Consider the following 23,653-nt stretch of genomic DNA (forward strand, 5'->3'; position numbering starts at 1 on the left):
AATTAATAAATACATGGATCTAAAAGGGCTATACAACACACATTGTTAGAAAAATTCAAAATTCAATTCAGCTCCACGAATCAGTCCCAAATATTGATAAATCCTGTCAGCTAGGGCGTCTTGTATGAGAACAATAAGCATATACAATAGTAGAACACAGAAGATTTCCTGACCCCATGAGATATAAAAGACTGGAAACTGGACACTCTGGAGACAGTAAACAGGGGTCTATTTTATTTTGAACGCGTCTTTTAATTAATGCATTTCAAGTACTCCAAAAATTACATCTCTTTGCACAATACAATTTGATTTTTTTAGTAAAAATGTTCAAAGTGAACAAAAATTTCCGATACTGTATAAAACACAGTGAACATTAAAATCAGACAGTAGTATTACTTTTTAATCGTGTTCTTTCGGCCTACAACAACCTACAACATTTCAAACTCAATTTGGACATTTCAGTGCACGTTTAGCTAAAAACTTTACCAAGACTATGAAATTAAAAAGAAAGAAAATAAATTTTACAGGCATTTAATCTGCTGCTCATCTACCCATACCATGCCACAGAAAACTGACAAAAAAAAAAAAAAAAAAAATCAACTCCATCACCATCACACAGAACTGAAATTTCGGTGGTGAAATCAGAAGCAAAGTTGAGTTCTACTAGCACATAGAAGAACGTAAATAACTTATAGGGAGGAAAGTTTGTCACATATGAACATCTTTAAACAACTGGAATCAGAAATACAAAATAATGAACAAAACGTATCAAAATGTAATCTTCATTTTCAAATGAAATGCAAATTTTTCGAAGTACTGTACAAGTTTACATGTTAAATTTACCCCAGGCATTACAGTCGTGATTCAACCCAGGAGTTGACATTTTAAAAAGAGCTCCAGTTGTAGTTTTACAGATGCAAGAAGTAGAGTGACTATCAAATTCACAGAAAATAATTGTTGAAATTTAAAATAGCCAAAACATATAGTGTCAAGTCCCCTCCAGAGCAAGTGTGGTTATACTACTTGTGTTACGTACTGCATGCATTAAGACATGATAATGAAAACAATACTTTTTGCTTTATTGTCAAAAGTTAGAACAATCCTTCATGACCAGAATCCTTCAATTTTAGTGTTAACTGCCTTCCGGATAAACCCAATATCAGGAAATGTCACCAGAACATATGGCACACTAAGATCACACATATTTACAGTACTGTGCAAAATGAAAGGTAGAATTATGTAGAGCAAAATTATGTTTTTTTTTTTAGGAGGTTTTGACGCTTAGTTTTTACTATTTCAACACTCACTCTAATCAACTTCAATAAATTGCACATAAAAAAATTGTGTAAATTTAAAACTTATTTTTCCTTTGTGGCCATTTCTAGGTACATCATATTTATCACTGCGACCCACATTAAAATAGTACTTTTCTAATGTAGCATATCAAAGTGGGACTAAACACAAACTCTGCCCACAACCACATTTCAAACAGAGCTGATAAACTGTAATGCCTGTAAACTATAAAACAGAGAGGAGAAAGGGCCGGATCTGGATATATGAGGAACAGTGTGATTACCAAATACAGTTAAGTAGCGAAAGAAAAGTGGATTTAGTGTTTAGTTCCACTTTAATGCACCATCCTTAGTTCTTTGAAGCATTTTGCACAGTACTGTAGCTCTAAAGGGGATGGGTTCACAAAGTCAAGCAAAATCTTGTATAAAAATGAAAAACTGTTGTAGTGTGCTCAAGCTGGAATGTGTTTTTGTCCATTTTAAGTTTTAAGATCCAAACATTATCAGCTGTCAAAGTAAAGTGTAGAGTGACATACAAATAGTACAGACCTTCGTCAATTAAAGTCACATTAATAGATGTGTCTGCATGCCCACATTGAAAATCACGATCTGAAGAATAATAGCATGATTTATCTTTTGTACACAAGCACACTGGAGTTTCAATTTATTCCCACACTCATGTAAACTAACTTTTCAACATACACATTACACTAAGCCACAGCAGCCTTCACTTACCCCTCATCTTCAAATCTCAACAGGTAGAATGATCAATTAGTGGTTATTTGTTCTTCATAATCAAAATAAAACAACAAAAAAATATTAATAAAAGACATTGTCCCAAACTAGGCAATCTTCCCTTTTCGTGTTCAACAGTTCCTCTCTAGCTTTACACGTACGACTGGACATGATGTTAGCAAGACGAGAAAAAAGAATATGGGATTGTGAACAAAAAAGGCCCTTAAAATGCAATATAGTGACCTTTTTGTTTCGAATTGTATCTAGCAAAAGTGAAAGAGCTCCACCTGATTGGACACTTTGAGCTTGGTGGCAACAAATGCTCAAAAAGTAGCATCCAAGGAGCTCACCATGACCGTCCTTCGTGTGTTAGTAAGTCCTGAGAGCACTAACGGAAAATAAAATCAAAAAGAAAAACGTGAAGAATTACACATTTACAGTAGAAGAAATAGTTTTTTCACTTATAATACACTAAATATGTACAATCACATGCAGAGGAACCGCCTGCACGAGACACACTGGAGCCTGTGTCTTTGCCATTTTTCGACGAGTGTAAAATGACGAAAAAAGTGCCGCTTATTCCCCGCTGAAGTGTCTCTGTCTCTCGTTATGATGGCCCAACAGAAAAGCACAGACAATTCACCAGCAGCCACGGGCGAGTCACTCAAGACGACGTCGCAATAAAAACAAAACAAAACAAAAAAATCAAAACTGAATAACACATCACAGAATGTACTAAAGCTACACATGATTCCTTAACTCCTTGGCACTCCTTCAAAAACGAACAAAACGGTGGTGGAAAAAAAAAGACGCTTCGATCGCAAATGGCTGACGGTCCACTCCACAAAGAACCAAATTGAGTTTCAGTGTCTTCTGCCATGTCGCGTAGTCTATTGTCTATCGTTAATGGGAGGATATGAAGATGACCATCAACCGTGTCAGGCTTTTTCTTTGGATGGAGTGACGCTGCTTTTGTTTTCCCAACTGTAGGCACAAGGAGGAGCCAAGGCATCGGGGGGGTGGTGGTTGGTGGTAGTAGTCAGAGGCTTGGGAGGGGGAGGAGGGGGTCTCTTAGCGTCTCATCTGGCCCATCTGATAGTTCTCTCTGGGCTGGCGGTGGTGACGCTGCTGCTGCTGTTGGGACTGTCGCGATGGCTGTCTTTGCTGCTGTTGCTGCCTCTGCCCCCCGCCGTGTCCCCCTCCGTGCCCCCCACCATGCCCACTATGGCCCCCGTGTGCGCCGTGGGGGTCCCGAGACTGGTGCTGCACCTGGGAGCTGGAGTGCTGCTGCGCCCGCCGCCTTTTCAAAGTGCCTGAGGGGAGAGGTTGTAAAGGTTAGTCATAGGTGGGAAACTCATTTATTAACATGGCAAAATGCAGGTGTCCCACTTTTAGCTCAGAGTCACACACAAGTTAAAAATGTTTGTAAGAAAAGCTCAGAAATACTTGCGATGGGACAAAATAGTAACAGTTTATTTTACAGATCTCTCACACAGATGTCTACACAAGCTTATGGTTTTAACACAATTTGAAACACTGTTGGGAATGACTTCTCTTTAAAGGTTACATTTAGTGGCAACTATAACTTATGTATTATACAAGCAAAATAATTGCAGTAATACAAAAGCATTATTTAATCAGCATTAGAATAATAAATCTAATTGGAATGAGACCAAACTTCACATTTTCAATGCTGTTATTTAGAAACTTGGCACAAAAAACAGAGATAACTGTTTTATCATGTTACAGTGTTGTTACCTTAGCAAAAACATATTTGGAGTTGTGTTATGTTTCATTCTTCTCCTAAGCTCAAAATACCACCTTGTGATGTTATGACACAATAATTTTCAAGTTAACAGCTACCTTCTACCTTCAGTTCAGACTGGCAATTCTAGGGCTTAAATCATCCATGATTCTAGTGAAGGTGTATAAAGTTTAAAAACACAGTGGAGAACTTCCTGTATTACCACATGATATCACAAGGTGATTTCTGTTTGAGAGAACAACTCAGCCTTAAAATGCAGGGTTTGTGTGTTAAAAAGTGTCGTGGTGTATTTGTGATGAGGAAACTAAATTATCACAAAATAGTGTAATATGGGCCCTTTAATAAAAAAAATTGGAATTCTCACCTGGAAGTGGTTTAGGTGGAGGCAGTTTAGGATTGCTGCTTGGTGTGTGGACGCTGCAAATCTTGATGAATCCAGCCATCAACATGATCAGAGCGATGCCCATCAGCAGCACTGCCCACCAGTGAGCCTGGACCAGAGGAACACTATTAATACAACTACACTTGCCTCTCACAAATTATGCTAAGAACGGCTTGAGTAATAAAACTAAGAAATATTGACTGCTAAACTTAAAGGTGCATTGTGTAACTTTTCAGGTCGAGGGTCCATCACCTGCTTGTTCCTATGGATATGTCACTGCTCTGCCTGAAATGTTCCACAATATGACATTAAACAGCTTTACCTTACACTTATTCAATTACAGGCAGTTTTATAGTTCAAAAATACCTAGAAAAACAGAAAGGCATTCTGAATTGCCTCTCCACAAATGTGACCTGTAACTTGGTCTGGTTTGGTCTCCATGAAGATAGAAAGGTTTAATGTCATACTGTGAAATATTCCAGACAAAGCAATAACATCGTCATGAAGAAAAGCATTTGACGGACTGTTCATCATAAGTGCAATGTGTTTCTGGTGAACATGTTACACAATGCACCTTTAAAAACACTATAGTAATATAATAATAACTCCCATGCCTTACTAAAATATTTGTAGAAATTTTAACAACAAGGAGTGAAACTGGCCACATACCACTATCCACTCTGCGATGTTCTCGTAAAGCTCCGGGTTGAAGATGGCCTTCTTGAGTCTGGCCAAGGGTCCATCTGCATCCACCAGGCGACACTTCATGAACACGTCACAGTAGCCTTTGAAGTCATTACAGGGAGACCCGGCCGGCAGAGTGGTCACCTTCTTATTGAAGAATCGGGCCAGTCTCTCCGACCCTGTGCTGCTGCAGGTGTTGGGGTTCACTGTAAAGGGACAGGAGGGAGACACACATTTTAGATTAATCCTGCTGTATTTTTTGTCCACCATCTGTTTATATATTGATTATTTATTTATTTATTTGTTTAATTAATCATTAAATCAATAAATAAAACTCCCATTAAATCTCAGTCACCACATCCATACACTATTTACGTATTTACAGTTCATGTTGCTGTATTCATACAGCACAGAGTAATGTGTACACATTTGTTTGGCTAAAAGCCATTGTTTGGTCAGTCTGAAAACATTTCATAATTTGCCTAAAAGGAAACTATGAAGCTCCAGGGCATGTATAAAAAAGTGAAGGCTGTAACCCACTTATTTTCAGTCAAATCGACCTAAGAAGCATCAGGATCAGATGTACACTAAACCCACAAAATAATAAAATAAACTTCACAACCATTGAATAGGCCTTTGCATTCTCACTGTGCAAGATATTGGCTGCAACTTTGAAATGAAATAAAAATATTCTAAGTCAGTTTTAACCCCTGCCAAAATAACACTGATCAGTTAACAAAGCTAGTGGTTTCATATACTAGTCTTTACCACATATGAAGGTATATTTTTGTGTATCATGGTGCAGTGACTCACTCTTCTCCATGCAGCACACATGGCAGAGCTCAGTCTCGTCCTTCCCGTCTTGGCTGGCACAGGTGCACGCCTCCAGCCCATACTTCTCACAGATAGAGCCAGAGCAGCCCTGCGGGGACAGGTGATATCAGTCAATGACAGGTGTGAACACAAACTGCACTATAACAGCCAGTGTCTACAGGGAGGGAGACTTTTTTCACAGGGTTCTAAAAATGACAAGAAACATATTGTTGGATTTGCAATGTTACATAATTTTGACATAACATAATAATAACAATTAGCAAATTATATTTTTACCATTACAAATGTAAGACAATTGCAAAACCAAGCATTGCTAGTTGTCCATTTTTTTGCTCCAACAGCAGGATCTATTTAATGTAAAATCATTCCATATTTCATTTGTAAGACTGACTATTTGTTTATTAATTATGATCACTAATTTGGTGTATATAAAAAATTATGTGAAAAAATAAGATGTAAAAATTCCAGCTTTTACAAATTAAAACACAATAGCACAGCCAATTCACTTAAGGTACCACTTAAATTGTAAATAAATACAAGTAAATCCAGCACCACACATTACCCCATTGAGGCAGACTTGGGTCTCTCCGTGGCAGGCCGTGAAGTTGGCTTTGGGCTCGGAGGTGGGGCACTGGGCACTTACACCGTTGCACATGCCCTGGTGAGCGCACTCTGACTCCTCTCGACACTTCTCATTACGGCCCTTGTAAGAGCAGTCAGGAGCACAGCATGGACCCTGGCTTGGACTGAAGCAAAAATATAATGATAAACATGGTTTATTGGCCAAATAAACTACAATAAAGCAAAAAAGGGTCAATAATGGCAGCACTAATAATTTTGGTGTGATTCTGATGTGGTCTCCTAATCCAATCTCTACAGATCTATCTGGAATGGCTCTCGTTGAAAGCGAGTGTTGAAACAAATACTGCAGGTTGAATGGCCAAAGTTTTGTCAAATCCAGCTGAGAGAAAAGCACACGCAGCATACCCATCCACAAATGCAAGTGTTCATCTTAATTTTCCTCTAAACATTGACTTTTCCACAGTACAAGAAACCAGATTTGCACACATACCTGCAGACTTTGCCAGGCTTGAGCTTGCACTTCTTGTTGTCGGGCTGGTTGGCATCGTAGCAGCACTGGTCCTTGCACTGATCGCTGTAGCCACAGTCGCACTCCTCTCCAGGCTCCACCAGCCCATTCCCACAGATGGGCTGACCAGACTCTGTTTACCAAAGCAAACACTCAGAGAATCAACATGGTGTCTGATCTCACAGCTCAGTACCACCAGCAAAACTGGGCTTTAGCCAGGAATATTTCAGATTTTGTTGAAACTCAAACTTTTGACACAATACATTTCTTAATGTTAATGACCAGTAAAAATCCTTAACATGAGAGATTTCGTTTCAATCAGTCTTCTTTATGTTGAGCCTGTTTGTTGCAACACTGCACTTCTTAGACAATAGGAACATTATTGATAGAGTTAGCAAGAAAAATGGTGCTGTATAGAGCTTTTCCAGGAGGTTTATTATTTATTCATTCACTCCCCATACTCTAGCAAGCTACTTCTTTAGCTGCAGCTGACCTGGAGTAGGCTGACAGAAGTGCACCAAACTGCCTCTAACTACCAAAAAGCAAATACCACATTCATAAATAAGCAAAGTTTCTTTCTCAAAGAACAATAAAATGCACTATTTCACAATACTATCTGATGATTGCCCAACTTAATCTCATCACTACCAAATGGTTGTGTTCTGAACAAACTGTTCATTGTCCCACCCAGTAAAGTATGTCATAAATTTGATAATGATCCACTTTGCCAGTGTTTATTTATAAGAACCCATAGAGCATTCACCACCACTTTTTGAATTGAAAAGCCTAAAACCTACTAAAGCGAACCTAGTGAACCCCTTTGAAATAACAAATAAATCTTACCGACAAAGCAGTTGCCCCTCTTCTTCTCCAGGACCTGGCTGATGTTGCGCACGCTGCAGATAGAGAACTTGTTGTTGTTGAGTTTGTCTCCTGACGTGGCCCGTGCATACATGATGTAATTGCCCTTCTCTTTCTTGTCTTGGCTCTTGGATTCCCCTGGCGTGCACTCAGCTCCAGAATCATGCTGTGAGCAAAAACAAGAGTGAAATAAGAAAGAAATAAATTAAAGTCACAAGTTTGAAACCGAAAAACACAATGGCTGGTTAATACATTCATTCGAGCAGTTCAAAAGATGTTACTCACCGGGGAGCCAAAATTATGTCCCACTTCATGTGCAAAAGTGATATGGGAGACTTTGGGTGGCACGTGGGAGGCATAATTTTGTACAGTAATTATTCCAGTGTTGAGAGACTTCTTCTTGCCATCTGAATACAGCTTGCTCTTCTCGCAAATGCCACCAGAGCTCCCTAGAAAGAAAAAACAGAGATTCTTTAAACCACTTGTAACATTGAATGTCAAATAATAAAAATGGACTGTGACTGAGATGAACTCTATATGACCTTTCAATAATACAATAATAATAATAACATATTGTTTCATTATTAAACCTGTTCTAGTATAGTTATGTTGTAATAACATTTCAAAGAACTTTTTTATTCCAAGTTTTGATAAATTAATATAGACCGTAAATGTTCCACCTGAAGTCTAAGCAAAAATTTTAGACCAACAGTTATTAAAGAGGGGGTGCTACTGCTATCACTGCTAACAAATAATATATTTAAACCACCATGTTACCTTTTATTGTTAAATTTTATATTAGTTTTTTTTGTTTTTTTACAATGACAAGACCCAGTCACATCTCCTCGTGAAATAGCACAGCCAGCCACAAACTAACAATATCCAGCTAAACTATATGTATATGGCATCTGTAAGTCAGTTTTCTTCTTTAATTGTTGTAACTGTAACCTACCTGAAGGTGCTCCAACCCAGGCCAGTCCCAGCACACCGTCGTCAAAGTCTCTGTCGGTGAAAACATAGGCCAAACAGTAGTCGTCATGATTCTGTTCAGAGTTCAGCTCTAAAAACTTTTCAACTCCGATGTTTGCAAAACGAAATGGGTTGGACCGGTCCCTCTCATCATTGGTGGTATTAATCTAGACAGGACAGTGTGAACATACAGTTTTAAGTTAATAGAGGATTCAAATGTAAAATGCACTGAAAGATAAATGGAGTATATGACTCACTCGGATTCTTTTAACCATGAAGCTAATGTTTCGAATGCCCATGAAATCGGTTCCCTGATAAATTGCATCGATGGCCTTGACATGACTGGAGATCTGGAGATAGAGAAGTAAGAAAGAGTTATGGGTAATTTACCAAAGAGAAAGATTGTAAGTACAGCTATTTGGTCAAAACATCTATAAATATCCAGTGGTATATGGGCACTTCAGGTAGTGTAGTGTAGTGGGATTTATTTTAAGTCTAATTTATTCATGTTGTATAATTCTTGGAGGTGTATTTGAGCCTTTTTCAGATTAAATGGTACATGGTGTGATGACTGATGCTACATTTGAATGTATGTTTATGTTCTTTCTTCAACTTGTTTCAAGGGCTAAATTGTTAATTATTTGCATTTAAATAGCAAATAAAAAAAAATTAATTCTACAAAATAAAAATGTACAAAATTAATCAACTCAAATTGACTCTAATGAGGTCATGTTTTTTAGCAGTACTGATTGACATCTTTAAGCTGTTTGTAGCAACATTAACTGAATTTTAATGCAGTGGTTCAACATAAATTATTTATTGACACGCCATGAACATAAAAACCCGCATGTGCTTTAATTTGCTAAAGTTGTTGGTTATGAAAAGTAAAGAAAAACGTTATTCCTGCTTACAAGGCTGTATGTCCCTTCTAATTATAGTAGGGAATGATTCACGATTTGCACCACGACGTGTTATTCTAATTAACCTTGTTACAGAGACAAACGTGCCCTGAAACGTGTGTGCGTGGTGGGGGTGTACCTGTGCTATAACAGCCTCTCTGGTTTTGTAGTACTTGAAGAAAAGATGGTCTGTCTGAATGAAGAGCTGACAGGTATTTTTCTCAGCCTGAGCCATCCTCCTCCTCCTCAGCAGCACAGGTCCGTCAGAATCCTCATCAATGTGGACATCCTGAGAGATATGGAAAAAGGTTTAGAAATAGGCAAGATTTCAGGCATCCCTACAGCAGGTGAATGCAAGAGGATGGACTGATAACTGTAAATATCTTTCCTATGTTGCTATGTTTGCTTTTGTGTTGCTGCTGCTGAACTTTGAATTTTCTTCCTAAAGTATCTATCTACCTAGATTATAAGCAGTGTTGCACAATTAACAGCAAAAAATATGCTGTTCTTGATGTCATGCAACCATCACTTGGTATATTCACAATGTACAACTCATAAAATTAAAGCTTGTGACAGTCTTATACAGGAAAATTGTGAATTTTGTATGAGCTAAAGCTAAATTATTTTTTACAATTAGGCAAAATGTTTCTGGGGGAAACTATGCACATCATTATATCCCTGCATATCACTATATTACTAAAACATAATCCATCTTCAAGAATAGTGTACTTTAGTGAGATGTTTGCCACCATATTTCTTCATAAATTTCTATCAAAAATAAATTAAAATAAAAAATAAATTGAACCACAGTTCAGAAAGACTTTAGTAACTACACTTTAGTCTACTTAATAAACTGTGAACAAAGATGTCATTATTGACATATCGTTTTTTAATGAATGATTCGGCATTAGGGTATTAATTATGTAGTTACTAACTCTTAAGCCTGCATTAAAATTAAAGCCTGAATCATTCTGAATAAACCACTTGTTCATATGCATTAAGTGTTTGTTCATGCTTTATTAAGGCTAATTAAGGTGTAGTTATGCTAAAGTGGTATCTGTAGTTCTTGCCTCTTAAATGCGCACAATCTTGTTTACCTTGAGTGGCTCTTGTACAGCAGAGCCCTGATACTTCCTCATTCGCTCAAACACAGAACTGTTCGCACATCCTCCCTCAGGGCCGTACTTATGTGGATAGTCTGAGGCACAAGACACAACACTGTAGGATTATGGCAGATAATGTCAGCCACTTAACCCACTGAGTCACTCTATTTCCAGTACTATTCACGATCAGCTAATGAACGCGCTTACAGCTACTCTCCTCACCCCATGTGGCTGTTATTACTTGGCCTTCACTCTATGTACACAGATGATTGGAAATTACAGGGAACTCTCAAGGGGTATGCTTGGGGCTCACTCTAACACCGTTGTGGTTATATCCTTCAAGGAGTAGTGTGGGTCATGATTTACCATGCTATACACCCATATAGTAGTATAGGCCTGTCATGATAACACATTTTGAAGTGCAGTATATATAGTTTTTTTTTTTTAAATAGACGGTAAACAATAATATTGAAACAAATTTATGCCACTGACCTGACCCTAAACCCTAAAGCAAAATTATTCCCAAAAAATTACACTATGTGTACAATATTGTTAAGATTACATATAATAAATAAATAGCAGATGCTTTAGTAATTAATTTAAATCTATATTCAGCCCTAGAAGTTATCAATTCAACCTAAAATAGCAAAAGATTTACGACTTGCAAAGAAAATGTACACATGAAAATTTTGACCCCCAAAATTACTGTTTCATCTACCATGTATTCAATGATAAGTCAATATAGTATTTATCATGACAGGCCTATCCATATATTTTTACAATATTGCAGAATAAATTACTAGTAATAATGCAAATCATGCTGTTATTTACAGTATATGGAGCAATATGAAAATGTATAGCAACAACAATCAAGTGTTTGATGCCAGTAGAATATCTCAATATTTTATGTCTGAATAAATCTTTTAAAGCATTTATAGTTCACACTATTTATACTATTTACACCCATTCCTAAGAAGCTACTAAGCAAATGACTACCCGGACTATATCTCTACCTCTAGGGGGTTGATCACAGAAGCTTGAGCTAACCCAACCATGAACTTCTCCAATCAGTATTAGCATATTTGTACATTTTCTCACACCAAGCCCATGATTAAAATCAAACTGCCGTATCCAGAGCCACTGAGACTTACGTATGTCGTCCTCATGGTACATGACAGAGTGGAAAGGCACGTTTTTCCCCTGGAGGTATCTGTCGGCAGGCTCCACGTAGTAGGTGCCCTGGTAGCTCTGAATGAAGCCCTCAAACTTGCCATCCACAATAGAGCCATGAGTTAAGGTGTTTTTCTCACCTGGCAATTCAAATTAAACAGTATTAGTTGAAAAAATATTTAAATGGACGCATATTTTAGAAGGCAAACTTTGAACAACAGGGGACAAAATAAAATTAATTATGTGGCCTGGGTTAGTTTGTTACCATCTGAAAATGTTTCACAATCCAAAACAGTACTGCATCTGATTCAGTGTATTGGCCTTTGCTGTACTTTCATGAATTTTTTTTTAAAAATAATACATGATACATGATATTGAATTTGATGAATAATTTGTGTAAATCTCACCAAAAATTTCTCCAGTGTAGATATGAGAGGTATCATAAGGAATCTCTTCTCCTGAGACTTCAACCTTCAAATCTTGAGCAAATAGAGAAGTATCTCTCTTCATGCGCAAGTTAAAATGCCTGGGGAAAATGAACAAAAAACTTTAAAAATCATATGTGAACTTTAAGTTATAATACAGTGCACAATAATCCAAACTGAAAGAAGAGGTTGCTTCTGCTTTAGCGACAAACTGTCTTGTGCCGTAATGTTTGTGTTACAATGTGCATCTTTGGACCACAACACCAATCAGACAGTGGGCTTCAGGGAAATCAGGAATACTCAACAAGCCTTTGAGAAAATGCAAATGAAATTTACCAAAAGGATGAAAGGAGAGGCACATTTAGCAGAAAAACAAAGAGACATTATCTGAAAAGAGAAAGCTACGTCTTTTTAACCTCACAAAAAACAAACAATGAGACTCTGGTACTCAAAATCAGTACAGGCTGTTTTGTATTTAAGGTTTTATTATGTCAAGTCCTCATGGTTTATAACTGCTTTAGGCTTAGTTTAGTCTGCAATCAGAATGCATTCAGTGATTTAGACCTAGTCAGAGATCCTGTTTTAATGATTAATCAGAGTTGGTGGGAAAGTGCACTGGATTAAACCAGGGGAACAATGGTGTTTTGTTGATGAAGCATACGAGAGGAAGACAAAGATGTTACAGTAGCTTTGGTCTCATGTAACACCTACACAGTGGTTTACTGTAAGCGCCAAGACACTGTTTCTCCAAAAATAAGCTTACTTAACAACACGCACACAAACCAACTGAATAGCATAATGAGCAGGATGGTTATTGGTCAAATAACAAAATAATAATATTATAGTTTGGCCTCAGATGGTTAATCACTGAGAATTACTCCATTAACAGCCCCAAAACCTCCCAGATACAGTAAGTACACAATTAAAAATGATAGAAAATGTAACTAACGCCATCAATTTTCAACTTCCAATTAGTTACTTACCATAATAGTATACAAGAAAGTCATTTTAAAAATCACTCTAAAATTGCACCATTATTATCCTCAACAGAACATATTTGCTTAAAATCCCAACAGAAATTTAGAATAACTTTTAGAAACTACTCATGAAATACTGTTGACAAGACAATGTGATTTGTCATATTATAAATTCTAACTTTTAGGCAGAATTTATATTATTGTCTATAAAGCTGGACTGAGCGATTTGGCAAAAAACACAAACATACATATTTTTCTCATTCACATTTATATTTTTGTTTCTAAACCTAAATAAATAAACAAAAATTACAGCATAAATTTAGTCCTCTAAAGTCTAAACTGGCTGTATAGGTCTAAAAAAAAATAAAATAAAAAAACAAATGTGATGATCATTGACATAATACATAAACGAATTTTAATCAATTCATTCAATTGTCCATCCCCATGTAGAACGGAATTAAATTTGTACAAAAAAGAACAAAATGTCTTCTTTGCAAGGGCTCACTGAGGACACGATCTGATATAGAGATTTCAAAAGGACTTAAATCATTGTTTGTAGCTGTTTGCTGTAAAAAAAAAAAAAAAAAAAAAAACTGTTTGGGAAAATCAGGCCTTGCCACATTCACAACGATAACAGCACACGCCAAGATCTCAGCCAGATGGTCCCTACTCAACCACACCACCTCTTCACCAACCACCCACAAAACCAACTCTATCTGCACTTAAAGGAAAAGCACCATCCATTTAGAAAAATACAACCTAGTATGTCCTCACCTAAATTCAACTGCATGTTTACTACATGTGCCACTATTCATACAAGAGGTTAAGATCAAAGCCCATGGAGACTGGTCAAACAGAAAAACGTTTTTTCTTACAGGACTATGAATGTAACTTGCAATGGAAGTGGTATGATAATTTGTGAGTTTTATAAGAAGCAACAAACAGAAATGTGTGTGTGATCAAAATGACTTCAAAACTTCACTGTATAGTAATTTGAAGAGCAAAATAAATCCAAAGAACAGAACAGCTGACATTTTGTAATGTCCAAATGGTATATAGCTACTACCTTGATTTATTCACAGATGTTCAAGAGAAACTATGTTTTATTATATAAATTCGTGTGTGAAAATGTATGGCCAATTTAAGCAACAAGAAAAGACAAACCTTCCATGGGCATGAAAGTCTAAATGGAGGAACTTTTCTTCGTGGGACAGCGCCCTTTTGGCTCTCTGGTGATGGTGGTGCACCAGCTCTGTGTCGTAGGACAGGCCTTCATAGTGCAGGATGTACTTGTTCAGAGGATTTCTATAATGTCCTGTGGAGAGGAAAAAAAACACAGCATTTCAGCATCCTTTCTAAATTAATGAAATAAGAGGAAAAAATTCTGAAACAGTCCAGGAATTATGACTAAGTAAGAACATCTTAGCGATCTCCAATCATATTAGCAAAACACTGTAATCTGGGTGTAACATGATGACACATCTCATCTTGGTAGAAGTTATCTGTTATAATACAAGCATTTAAAGTGTCCATTTTCTGATCTATGTTATAAAGATTCCTCATCAAAATCAGTTGTTTGAATGTTTGGTTTCATTCACACATTAAACACTCCTGGAAATTTAGGTTGAGTTTTTTCCTCAAACAGAAAACACTCTGCTACACCTTGTGATGTCATGTGGTAATGCAGGAAGTGCTCCAATCTGTTTTTAACTCCTTACACCTTCACTAGAATAATTTGGATGATTTCAGCCCTATAATTGCTTGTCTCTACTGAACTAAAGGTCAAAAAGGTAGCTGTTAAGATGTAAACTATTCATTTGAGGATTACTCAAACATGTGTGAATGAAACAAAACACAAATTCATGTTTTTGATGAGGTAACAACATTAGAAGATGGCTTAAAGCTCACAAGAGCCAGTTTTGTGTAATATAGGGCCTTTAAGATAACTTTACAATGACTCCACATTTATGTTAAGTGGCATCAACTTCACTTCAGTGGCTGTCTTCAGATATAATAAAATCCACTTAGAACAATCAAGGAAATTAAGGCATGTACTTGTGCATTGACATGTTTACAAATTCTTAACTAACTAGTGTAAAAAGTACAAAAGGGTGACAATTAAACTGGCAGCTCTGTGTAGAGCACTCCAGTAGAGCAATAAGGTCTCCATAGCTCACTGATTATATTAAAATGGTGTAAGTACAAATTGCAATTCATCATCAAACCAAATGTTATGTTTACTATTGATTTTCCATGATACCTAATTTAGGGTACATTTAGTATAGGCAACTTTTGCCTGCCTTATAGCCTGTTAGTTATATTTTGAAGAGAGCACATTGAAGTAAAAAAAAACCCCAAAACAAACAAACAAACTTGTGCACAGAAATTAGACAAGTCTTTAACATGTAAAAGAAATTCAAAACAAAACCATCAAACCCACCAGCACATGCCTAAAGCTTTGCCCGCTGTTTTCATGTAAACATCCCCTAAGTCTATTTAAATCACACATATGGCAGATTTGGAAACATGCTTAACAACTGGCATCCATCTCTATTGCCATTTTTACCAAACAGTGGGTGGTGGCACTGACGGATTTGGGATTTTGGGCACATCCATTTCACCCAATGCTTCGCGCTTAGAAATAACTGACACATTTGTTGGAAACTTGCATGTAGTTAAAAGTAAAGTTTAAGGGAGATTTATGGAGAAGTGTAATTAACATGTACCATAAAAGGTAATGTAGAACAGGAAGTGTATGTATAATGAGTAGTGTGTGTATTTATGTAGGGCCAGCAAGCTACACATGACTGGTTTCTATGTAATTTAGCAACAAAGATGAGTGAGTACACCAAGCTTGAGCTAGTTCCACTGTTCATGTGTGTTATGAAATATTTAACCCAAACGCTTGCATTTTTCATTGGGGTGACTATGAGAAGTGAAGGCCATGGCATGTTCAAAATGCCCCAAAGTCTCAGACTGTACTGTAGGTACACAAACAAATAAAAACATGTGTGATCGAAGGAGGATCCGCTATTATGTAATAAACTACAGTCTAAAAGTGTTCTTGTCTTTCATCCAAATGCAGCTTTGATAGCAATGTTATGCTTATACTATTACACTTAATTTTAGCCCCATGTATTTGAAAGTGTTATTATGTACATTTTGACAATGAAGACCTGGAACACTGTGTGTAAAATACATGAACAGGGAGTGATACAGTGTTTTACCTGAAGATTAGTAAAAGCATAAGTAAATTATAGCTACATTTACATGAAACTCATCTGATTTCTGACAGAAAATATTGAGAAAACTGCTTCAGGCTCCAAAACACCAACACTAGAAGACGTGAAATCAGAATGGGAAAGGCGGACACGACAGACATCAGGAGCCTTGTAGCAGACTTGTTTTTCCTCTTGACTAAAAAGATTAGAGCTAAAATGTTAGCTAAGAGCTAGCAGTCCGTTTAGCAGTCGGCATCTCGATCTCCTCATAACAATGGCTGTCGCCGCTATTCGCACGGTCACAACAAAACCCACACAAACCGCACAATCACACGGTGACAGCGCGCACAAATAATTTATCATCACTGGCCTGTTTCAGTAATACGCACAAATAAAAGAGTATCCTCGTGTACAGTAACAATAGTTAGACATGAGCAATAGAGCAAAAGGGTGCAGTCTCTTCATAACAAGCAGGCCCTGCTGATCCTTTGCGTTAGCTAACGGGCTACCAGCCTTTCTGCTCCTCTCAGCCGCTTCATGAATTTAACACAACCTACAGGGCTTTCTCTCCACGTTTCACTCACCTTCGGTGTAGTTAAGTAAGTAAACGAAGAGGAAAAGTTTAAGAAGGACCATATCTGACAAATCCATTGTTAGAGCATTGATACCGTTTCACTTTATTGTCCTACTTAGATAGGCGCAGACGCCCTGTGTGTTTATTGCAGCTTCCTCTCATCGCCTCCTCTCTCTCCAGCGCGCTGACGTCAGACGCATGGATACAGGCATCCCTTCCCCCCATGAACCAGGCCCCTCACTCATGGCATCAGAGCTAGGCCTGATCTTACTAAAACACACATACAGCCACACAGCCACACAGCCCCCCCCCACACACACACACACAGAAGACTGCCCTCTCCACAGACACAGCAGCATCACACCTAGAGATGTGATAGATGTTGATGATGTAGGCAGCATGTCTACATCTACATTTCTAACACATAGGAAAATTAATCACACTAACACAACAGTTTAGTTCACATTACTATATAATTTATTCATGCATCAAATTAACAGACTTTTGTTAAATTAAGAGTCAATTAAAATAGTCAAATGTCAATGATCAATCAAAACATTTCAGTATTGCTGCTATTGTCACACCTGTAAAGATTTGGTTTTTCACATTTTTTGTGTTTTGAATTGGGTCTAGGACAATGTAACACATTTGGACTGATCGGTTATTTAAACAGAAGTCTCATTTTTGTCACTTATATGTGTTCACTAGGTCTGTGCTATTTATTTGAATAACAAACTCATAGAGCTTTAAACATTGATATAAATGTATTTTGGTTGCTTAGCAACCAATGATTATAAAAATAGTGCAGCAGAAAAGAGATTCTATGTCAGTTTTTATGGCTGTTTGATCTATTTCTTGTCATGCACCAGCCCTGATTATGTGATGCTATTTAGGAAAGTGGCAATTCTCTGGTGATCTCTATTTAGGAGCAAGGGAATACATGAAAGCACCTATATTACCCACAAATGTGAATAAAATGACATTGTAATATATTCTTTCAGAGCCTCTGATGGTTTCCTTTCTCAGAGACATTTAATCTCCATTCTCTACTACCTCAAAGTTTCTTATGTGACTTTATTCCAGGCGAGATCCTTTAGCTCCAGTAGCAGTCACATGACACACCTCCACATCAGCACCCAGTTTCTGCAGCTCGTCCAGCCAGATTTGCTGTTTCTGTGACAGTCGGTCATTTGGCCCTTTTACCTCCACCAACTACAAAATACACAGATTAACACCTGTGCTTCTGTTACTTAAGACAATAATCAGACTTAAGAGAGCCTCAAGAATGACGTCCACCTTGTAAGTGTTATTTGATGTGTTCCAAACCACTAGATCTGGTAAACCTCCACGACAGTGTCTGTAGTCCTTTGCCATCCTCATTATTACACTGGCTAAGAAAGGCCCACTCAAACAGGACACGAGAGACTGCAGATTAAGACTCTAATTAGAGGTGGCATCTTGTTTATATTGTTAATTATGTAGCGTTGCATACAATACCTGAGCCTGCTGAAGAGATGAAAACCTCTCCCAGCTGACCAGTGAGCACACTTTGCCCTCCTGTGTGGTCCACACGTCCTCTAACATGCTGTGCAGAGTCTCCACAGAGGCATCACAAATAAGCTCGACTCGAGAATCTATTGCCTCTTTTCTGTTTTCATAGAAACAGTCAGTATAAAGATCCAGTGGACATGTCTGTTAATGACACAAGGTGCAGAGAGACAAAATTAAATCAAACTGCATTCATGCAGTGTCATACTTTTCTCAGTATGAGCATATCCTGTTATGTTACCTGATATGGATTTCGGAAAACATCTGGAATACCCTGCATGAAAATAATGTCCCACAACAGAAGAGCAAAGAGCGTTGAAAACGTCGAGCCTTCTCCATGAATCCCTATTATATAATAAAGCATATTTTACTTATGAGACTAAAAAGGCACTGCATAAGAGATAACACTGTACTTACCTTCATTAAATCCCTGCTTTTGATAATGTGCTAAAGACAGATCCTCCACTGAGCATATTACTGTTGCATTAGAGCTTTCATCATTGTTTCCTTTCACGGGGATAAGAAACCTAGACTTCCCAGTACCCCCTTCATGAGGAAAGAGCTGTCCCTGTATTGTCACCTTCAAAACAAAGGCTCCTTTTAGACTAAGAATATAAGAAATAACATTTTCCATTGTTGTATTATATTTACATGTTTCACATCTTGAACATGGATAGTGGGAATATCTCTCAGTTTTAAGCAGTATTTTTTGCAGCTTGCAGAATCTCTCATCCGGGCAGCTCTCTGGTGAAGGGATAGTTTATGCCCTGTCCGCACCAAAGGGTCAGCCAATCCATCTCTGATAGCACATATCGCCTGCAACCACAAAGTGGCAAATCAGTCAGGAAGATACAATGCATTAGAAAGCATAAGCTTAAGCATTAGATAATAAAATATATATATCAGGCAGTAGTTGTGACATTAACAAAATATGACAGACTCACCATAGATAAATGTATTTTTTTGTAGTTTGTTTCTTTGTTTCATGCATTTTTAAAGGTGCAGTATGGAAACTTTTCTTTCTCCTGAGATTACTGCTTTGCCTGAGTTGTTTGGTCCAAATGGCAATAAAACCTTTATCCCCATGAAAGGTGACTGCACTTGGTCAAGATTTTTTCAAGCAATTTGAATATGGACAAAATATATAAATTTATACCATACTGTGGAACATTCCAAGCAAAACCTCTCCATGAGAAAATCAGGTAATGAACCCTCCACAAGAAAAGTTAAATAGTGTAACATGTTTAACATGTCGCTGCCAACACCAATTCATGGTGTTAAGTATTTAAGAAATAATATTGATGAATATAATCAAAACAACTGTAAAAGTGACCTGCTCTGGCTTTTTGAGATGCTGGTGCAGGTTTAGTGCGAGTCGGTCCCACCATCGTCCTCGACTGTCTTGACAATAAACTTGCTGTGACAATAAGGACTGGAGTTCTAGTACAGCCTCCTGTGAATTAAAAAGTAAACATCTTAAAATACAAGAAGTAAAAGTGTCTTCTCTTTCATTTGTAACAAGACCTCATAACGCCGCAGCCTTTGTAAAATCTCCACTCCTCTGGACAGGATACGAGTATAGGCCCATCCAGTGGTGAAGCTGCGCAGAAAGACAGGGAGCTCTTCCTGGTAGCTAGTCAATCAAACATTGAAAGATAAACAAACAGGCTGCATTTAAAGAGGAAATATTTGAAATTTTTTACCTAAAATCCAGTTTATCCCTCAACTCTTGCCAAACATATTTAGCACTGCTGTACAACTCAAAGGCCTCCTCCCATTGGCCATTCTGCATAGCTGTAGTGACTTCCTGCAAAGCTCGCATGGATGCTTCATATCTAATCATTACAAAAAAAATCACTACATATGTATTGTTATTCATTAAACTGTTGTAACTATAAGTTTTTCTCACCTTATAAGATCATCTCTGTCCTGAAAAACTTTAGTGTTGCGCTCTATTGTGTACTCTGGGAAGGCCAGACGTCCAGATTTCACAAGCAGGATAGTGTAGAGTTGGCTTTGTCCACCTGCTGCCATCTCCTCCTCATCCAAAGAGTCAGTCAATGAGAAGAGCAGGAGGACTCGGGAGAAGACAGCTCTTGGACCACGATGCAAGCGAACACAGGATCCAGCTAGGTGTTTTGCCCTATATTATTACAAATTGGAAGACATACAATTGACTTGTATAGTAGTAGTATAGTAGTTGTATAGCCTTGTATAGTAGTCATACATGTATAATCATGAGACCTTTTGAGCATGACTGCACCAATATTGTTTTGACCAGGAGCCACAGAAAAGAGGGACTTCTGCTTGCTCAGACGTAGAAGGCCTTCCACTAGCTGCTGTTTTTGGGTCCCAGAGTTACCAAGGTGGAAGGTTTTAGCCAGAGATTTTAGTTCAGGAGCAGGCAGCAAGTCCAGAGCCTCTCCTAGGTCTTCAAGATCATTCTCTGGGAATAAACACCAACAAATAACGCATTTAAGACAACTTGTTACTGGACTTTAGGCAACAATATTTTGAAAAAAAAAAAAAAAAATCTAAAAATGCAGTTGACTCTTTTATATCTTTCATGTTTTTGAATATTATTGTACCTGGATGACAAAAAAGGACTTGCACAAAGTGTAAGTGTACAAATCAAATTCAATACATTTAAATTGTGAGGGACAATCCCAGTGATTACAAAAATGTGATTCCAAGTAATACTAGACAAGTATTGTAGTATCAATCCAATACTGATACCACTACCTAGAAGAGTTTGACCTGACAACACACAGGGATTATTCAGTTTTTCTCTCATTGGTAATTCTATATTCTTTTATTCTTTTATTGGCTATTCTGTTATTCCCTAACATTTAGTACATATATAACTTTATCTTGGCATATAATAATTTTAAATGAAATGATTTATCTGATCTAAACATTAATTATAATGTACAGATAAACTAAAAAACTGCAGTTGCTGAGAATGAAAATTGTTTTGATAGCTTGTTATCAGTATTAAAATATCAGTACATTGGTATCAATCTCATAAACATCTAAAGTGGACCGTATTATACATATAATCCCATAGTAAATTAGTAAATGTTCATAATATTTGACTTTCTTCTAGACTATTTTAATACATATGACAAAACATTTTATCATATTAGTTGAATAAGCCTTGAATCATTTACCTGACTGAAGAAATCTTTGTTGAACCAGTTCCTGTGCCACTGGTGCCAGATCACTGCTTATCTCATCATAATCCAGTTTATTGACTTGGAGCCATTTCAACTTCCTTTGAAACAGCCTCACATACAGCTTCTGCCCCATGACTTTGAACAGAAACAACAAAACAAGCTTTATATTTAACTATTCATAACTTCATACTCATACTGATAATAGAAAATAGATAATAGAGATTTAGTATACCTGATAAGTTCTCAAATGTGTGTATAAGTGACATATCCTCATCATTGAATAATAATCGATCGTCTTCATTCTCAAGTACAGCCTGAAGTACAGTCAAGAAGTTCCGGAGATAATAAGGCAGATAAGTAGATTGGGAGCTTTCAACTTTCACATCTTTAGATATCTTCTCAGGTTCTAAATCCTGCAAATTATCCTTGATAGGAATAATATTGTTTTTCTCCATTCCCTCAGTGGTGTTATGGGAATCACTGAGTGGTTTCGGAATCATATGTTTTTCATCTCTACCATTCACATCCTTTATAATTGGAATACTATTTTGTCTTACATCTTCAGGCTCTTTATTTTTATCTTCTTCATATTTGGCTTTCTTACAGGTCCTTGTAACACTTGAAGTAGTTTTCCTTTTTGTTAATTTGGAAGACATGGACAAGGATTTAGGAGTGAACATTTTATGAAACATCTCAGTTTTTGGTGTTATTAATACTTCTGCAGCATCTTTCACACCTTGACCAGTATCATCAATGTCTGTCAAATCAATTACACCATGGTCTTGCTTGTCCACTATATTCACATTTTCCTTCTGTGAGCTGCCAAGTGTCTCAGAAGATGTACCTTTCTCACTTGAAGCCATAATTCCATGGTTAACAGTGTCCTTGTGCGTATTATCAGCAACATTACGACACTTTTTTGACAACTTGGAGGAAAGACTTCCCAGGTCTATCTTTCGGACAACAGTTTTACTCACCACTTCTCGTGGTGTGTCTTGAAAATCTGTGTTTTTAAAATAAGGACTAGTCTGACCTTCCTTGACGTTCTCCTTCTGTTTAGGGCTTATGATATCTGGTGAGCTGGGTGGTGATTTCCCTCTGAATGACAGGTGGCTGCTGGGCACAACAGTATTACTTGCTGAGGTGGCACTGCTGTCCTGTCTCTGGAAGTTCTGACATTGCAGATCGATATGCTCATTGATCTTGAATCTTGGTACTACCTGGCCACACAGAGGACAGGCCAGGTTAGGGGGCTGGCAGCTGAAGAAGGAGGTGATAGGAGTTGTACTGGCACTGACCCCAGCTTTTGCATTGCTCTTCTTACTCTTGGACAATGACAGTCGGTTCTGGCGTTTGTCCTTTTTCGGGGTGTCACTCATCTTGTAGGAGGTAAGACCTTTGGCTCAATCAAAACAGTTGTTTCTTCTTGCATCCTCGATGGGCATTACAGATAAGTAGCTCCATGTAGCTCACTCAAATGCTGTTTAGTCAACAGACAATACCTCAAGCTCGCATAATTGATTGAATAATATATTGCACATCTATCTTACATAATCAACGTGAAAGTACAGTTTCACCCTTAAACAAGCTAAACAAACCGAAGAGCCATAGCCAGATTTGCTAACATAAGCGAGTGCAAGCGTAAAAACAATGCAATGTGTAATCCCGCTTCTCAGACTCAACTAGCCGAGCACAGACATTTTAAGAATCATTAATCGATCCCAGATCCATAATGAAAATGTAACACAAAGCAAAATAAAATAAAATAAAAAACATGATAATAATAACAATGTTTTATATTTTTTCATATAGGGTTTCACATTTCAAAAATTTACCGCGAATCATAACTCAATGTTACGCTGCACAACATTATTATTTAATAACATATAACAAAATTAATTTGATTCTTTAAAAAAATGTCTGCCGTGTTAATAACCATGTAAGAGCT

The 23,653-nt window shown here is 37.3% G+C and overlaps 3 protein-coding genes across 5 annotated transcripts in view; all 3 read right to left on the reverse strand.

Annotated features, from left to right (window-relative positions):
• Positions 1-10,011, reverse strand: part of LOC110169565 (DNA-binding protein RFX7) — a 20,010-nt gene extending 9,999 nt beyond the window's left edge. For both annotated transcript variants that reach the window (XM_055155118.1, XM_055155117.1), the window contains exon 1: positions 10,008-10,011. The gene's annotated coding sequence lies outside the window, so the exon portion shown is untranslated. The remainder of the gene's footprint in view (positions 1-10,007) is intronic.
• LOC110169553 (disintegrin and metalloproteinase domain-containing protein 10-like) lies at positions 213-17,205 on the reverse strand. Its single transcript, XM_020935098.2, has 16 exons — positions 16,992-17,205; positions 14,351-14,501; positions 12,192-12,310; positions 11,766-11,924; positions 10,609-10,709; positions 9,651-9,800; positions 8,870-8,962; positions 8,596-8,779; positions 7,929-8,092; positions 7,626-7,809; positions 6,765-6,915; positions 6,255-6,438; positions 5,672-5,780; positions 4,844-5,064; positions 4,157-4,283; positions 213-3,340 (listed from the first exon to the last, which is right to left on the reverse strand). The coding sequence occupies exons 1-16, from the start codon at positions 17,056-17,058 to the stop codon at positions 3,099-3,101; spliced, it is 2,406 nt and encodes an 801-aa protein (XP_020790757.1). The 5' UTR covers positions 17,059-17,205; the 3' UTR covers positions 213-3,098.
• A 230-nt stretch (positions 17,206-17,435) lies between these two features.
• fan1 (FANCD2 and FANCI associated nuclease 1) lies at positions 17,436-23,370 on the reverse strand. 2 transcript variants are annotated; one of them, XM_055155944.1, is made up of 14 exons: positions 23,004-23,370; positions 21,938-22,925; positions 21,700-21,840; positions 20,774-20,975; positions 20,439-20,672; positions 20,233-20,364; positions 20,054-20,162; positions 19,863-19,982; positions 19,181-19,345; positions 18,947-19,109; positions 18,771-18,874; positions 18,479-18,673; positions 18,278-18,406; positions 17,436-18,193 (listed from the first exon to the last, which is right to left on the reverse strand). In XM_055155944.1, the coding sequence occupies exons 1-14, from the start codon at positions 23,082-23,084 to the stop codon at positions 18,056-18,058; spliced, it is 2,901 nt and encodes a 966-aa protein (XP_055011919.1). In that variant the 5' UTR covers positions 23,085-23,370; the 3' UTR covers positions 17,436-18,055. The 2 variants fall into 2 exon arrangements, with proteins under 2 accessions (XP_055011919.1, XP_020790840.1); XM_020935181.2 differs by having other exon boundaries at positions 21,938-23,370.
• Positions 23,371-23,653: the final 283 nt, after the last annotated feature.

This window comes from Boleophthalmus pectinirostris, unplaced genomic scaffold, assembly GCF_026225935.1.
Source record: "Boleophthalmus pectinirostris isolate CB_2022bp ecotype Guang Dong unplaced genomic scaffold, ASM2622593v1 HiC_scaffold_2, whole genome shotgun sequence".
Taxonomy (NCBI): domain Eukaryota; kingdom Metazoa; phylum Chordata; class Actinopteri; order Gobiiformes; family Gobiidae; genus Boleophthalmus; species Boleophthalmus pectinirostris.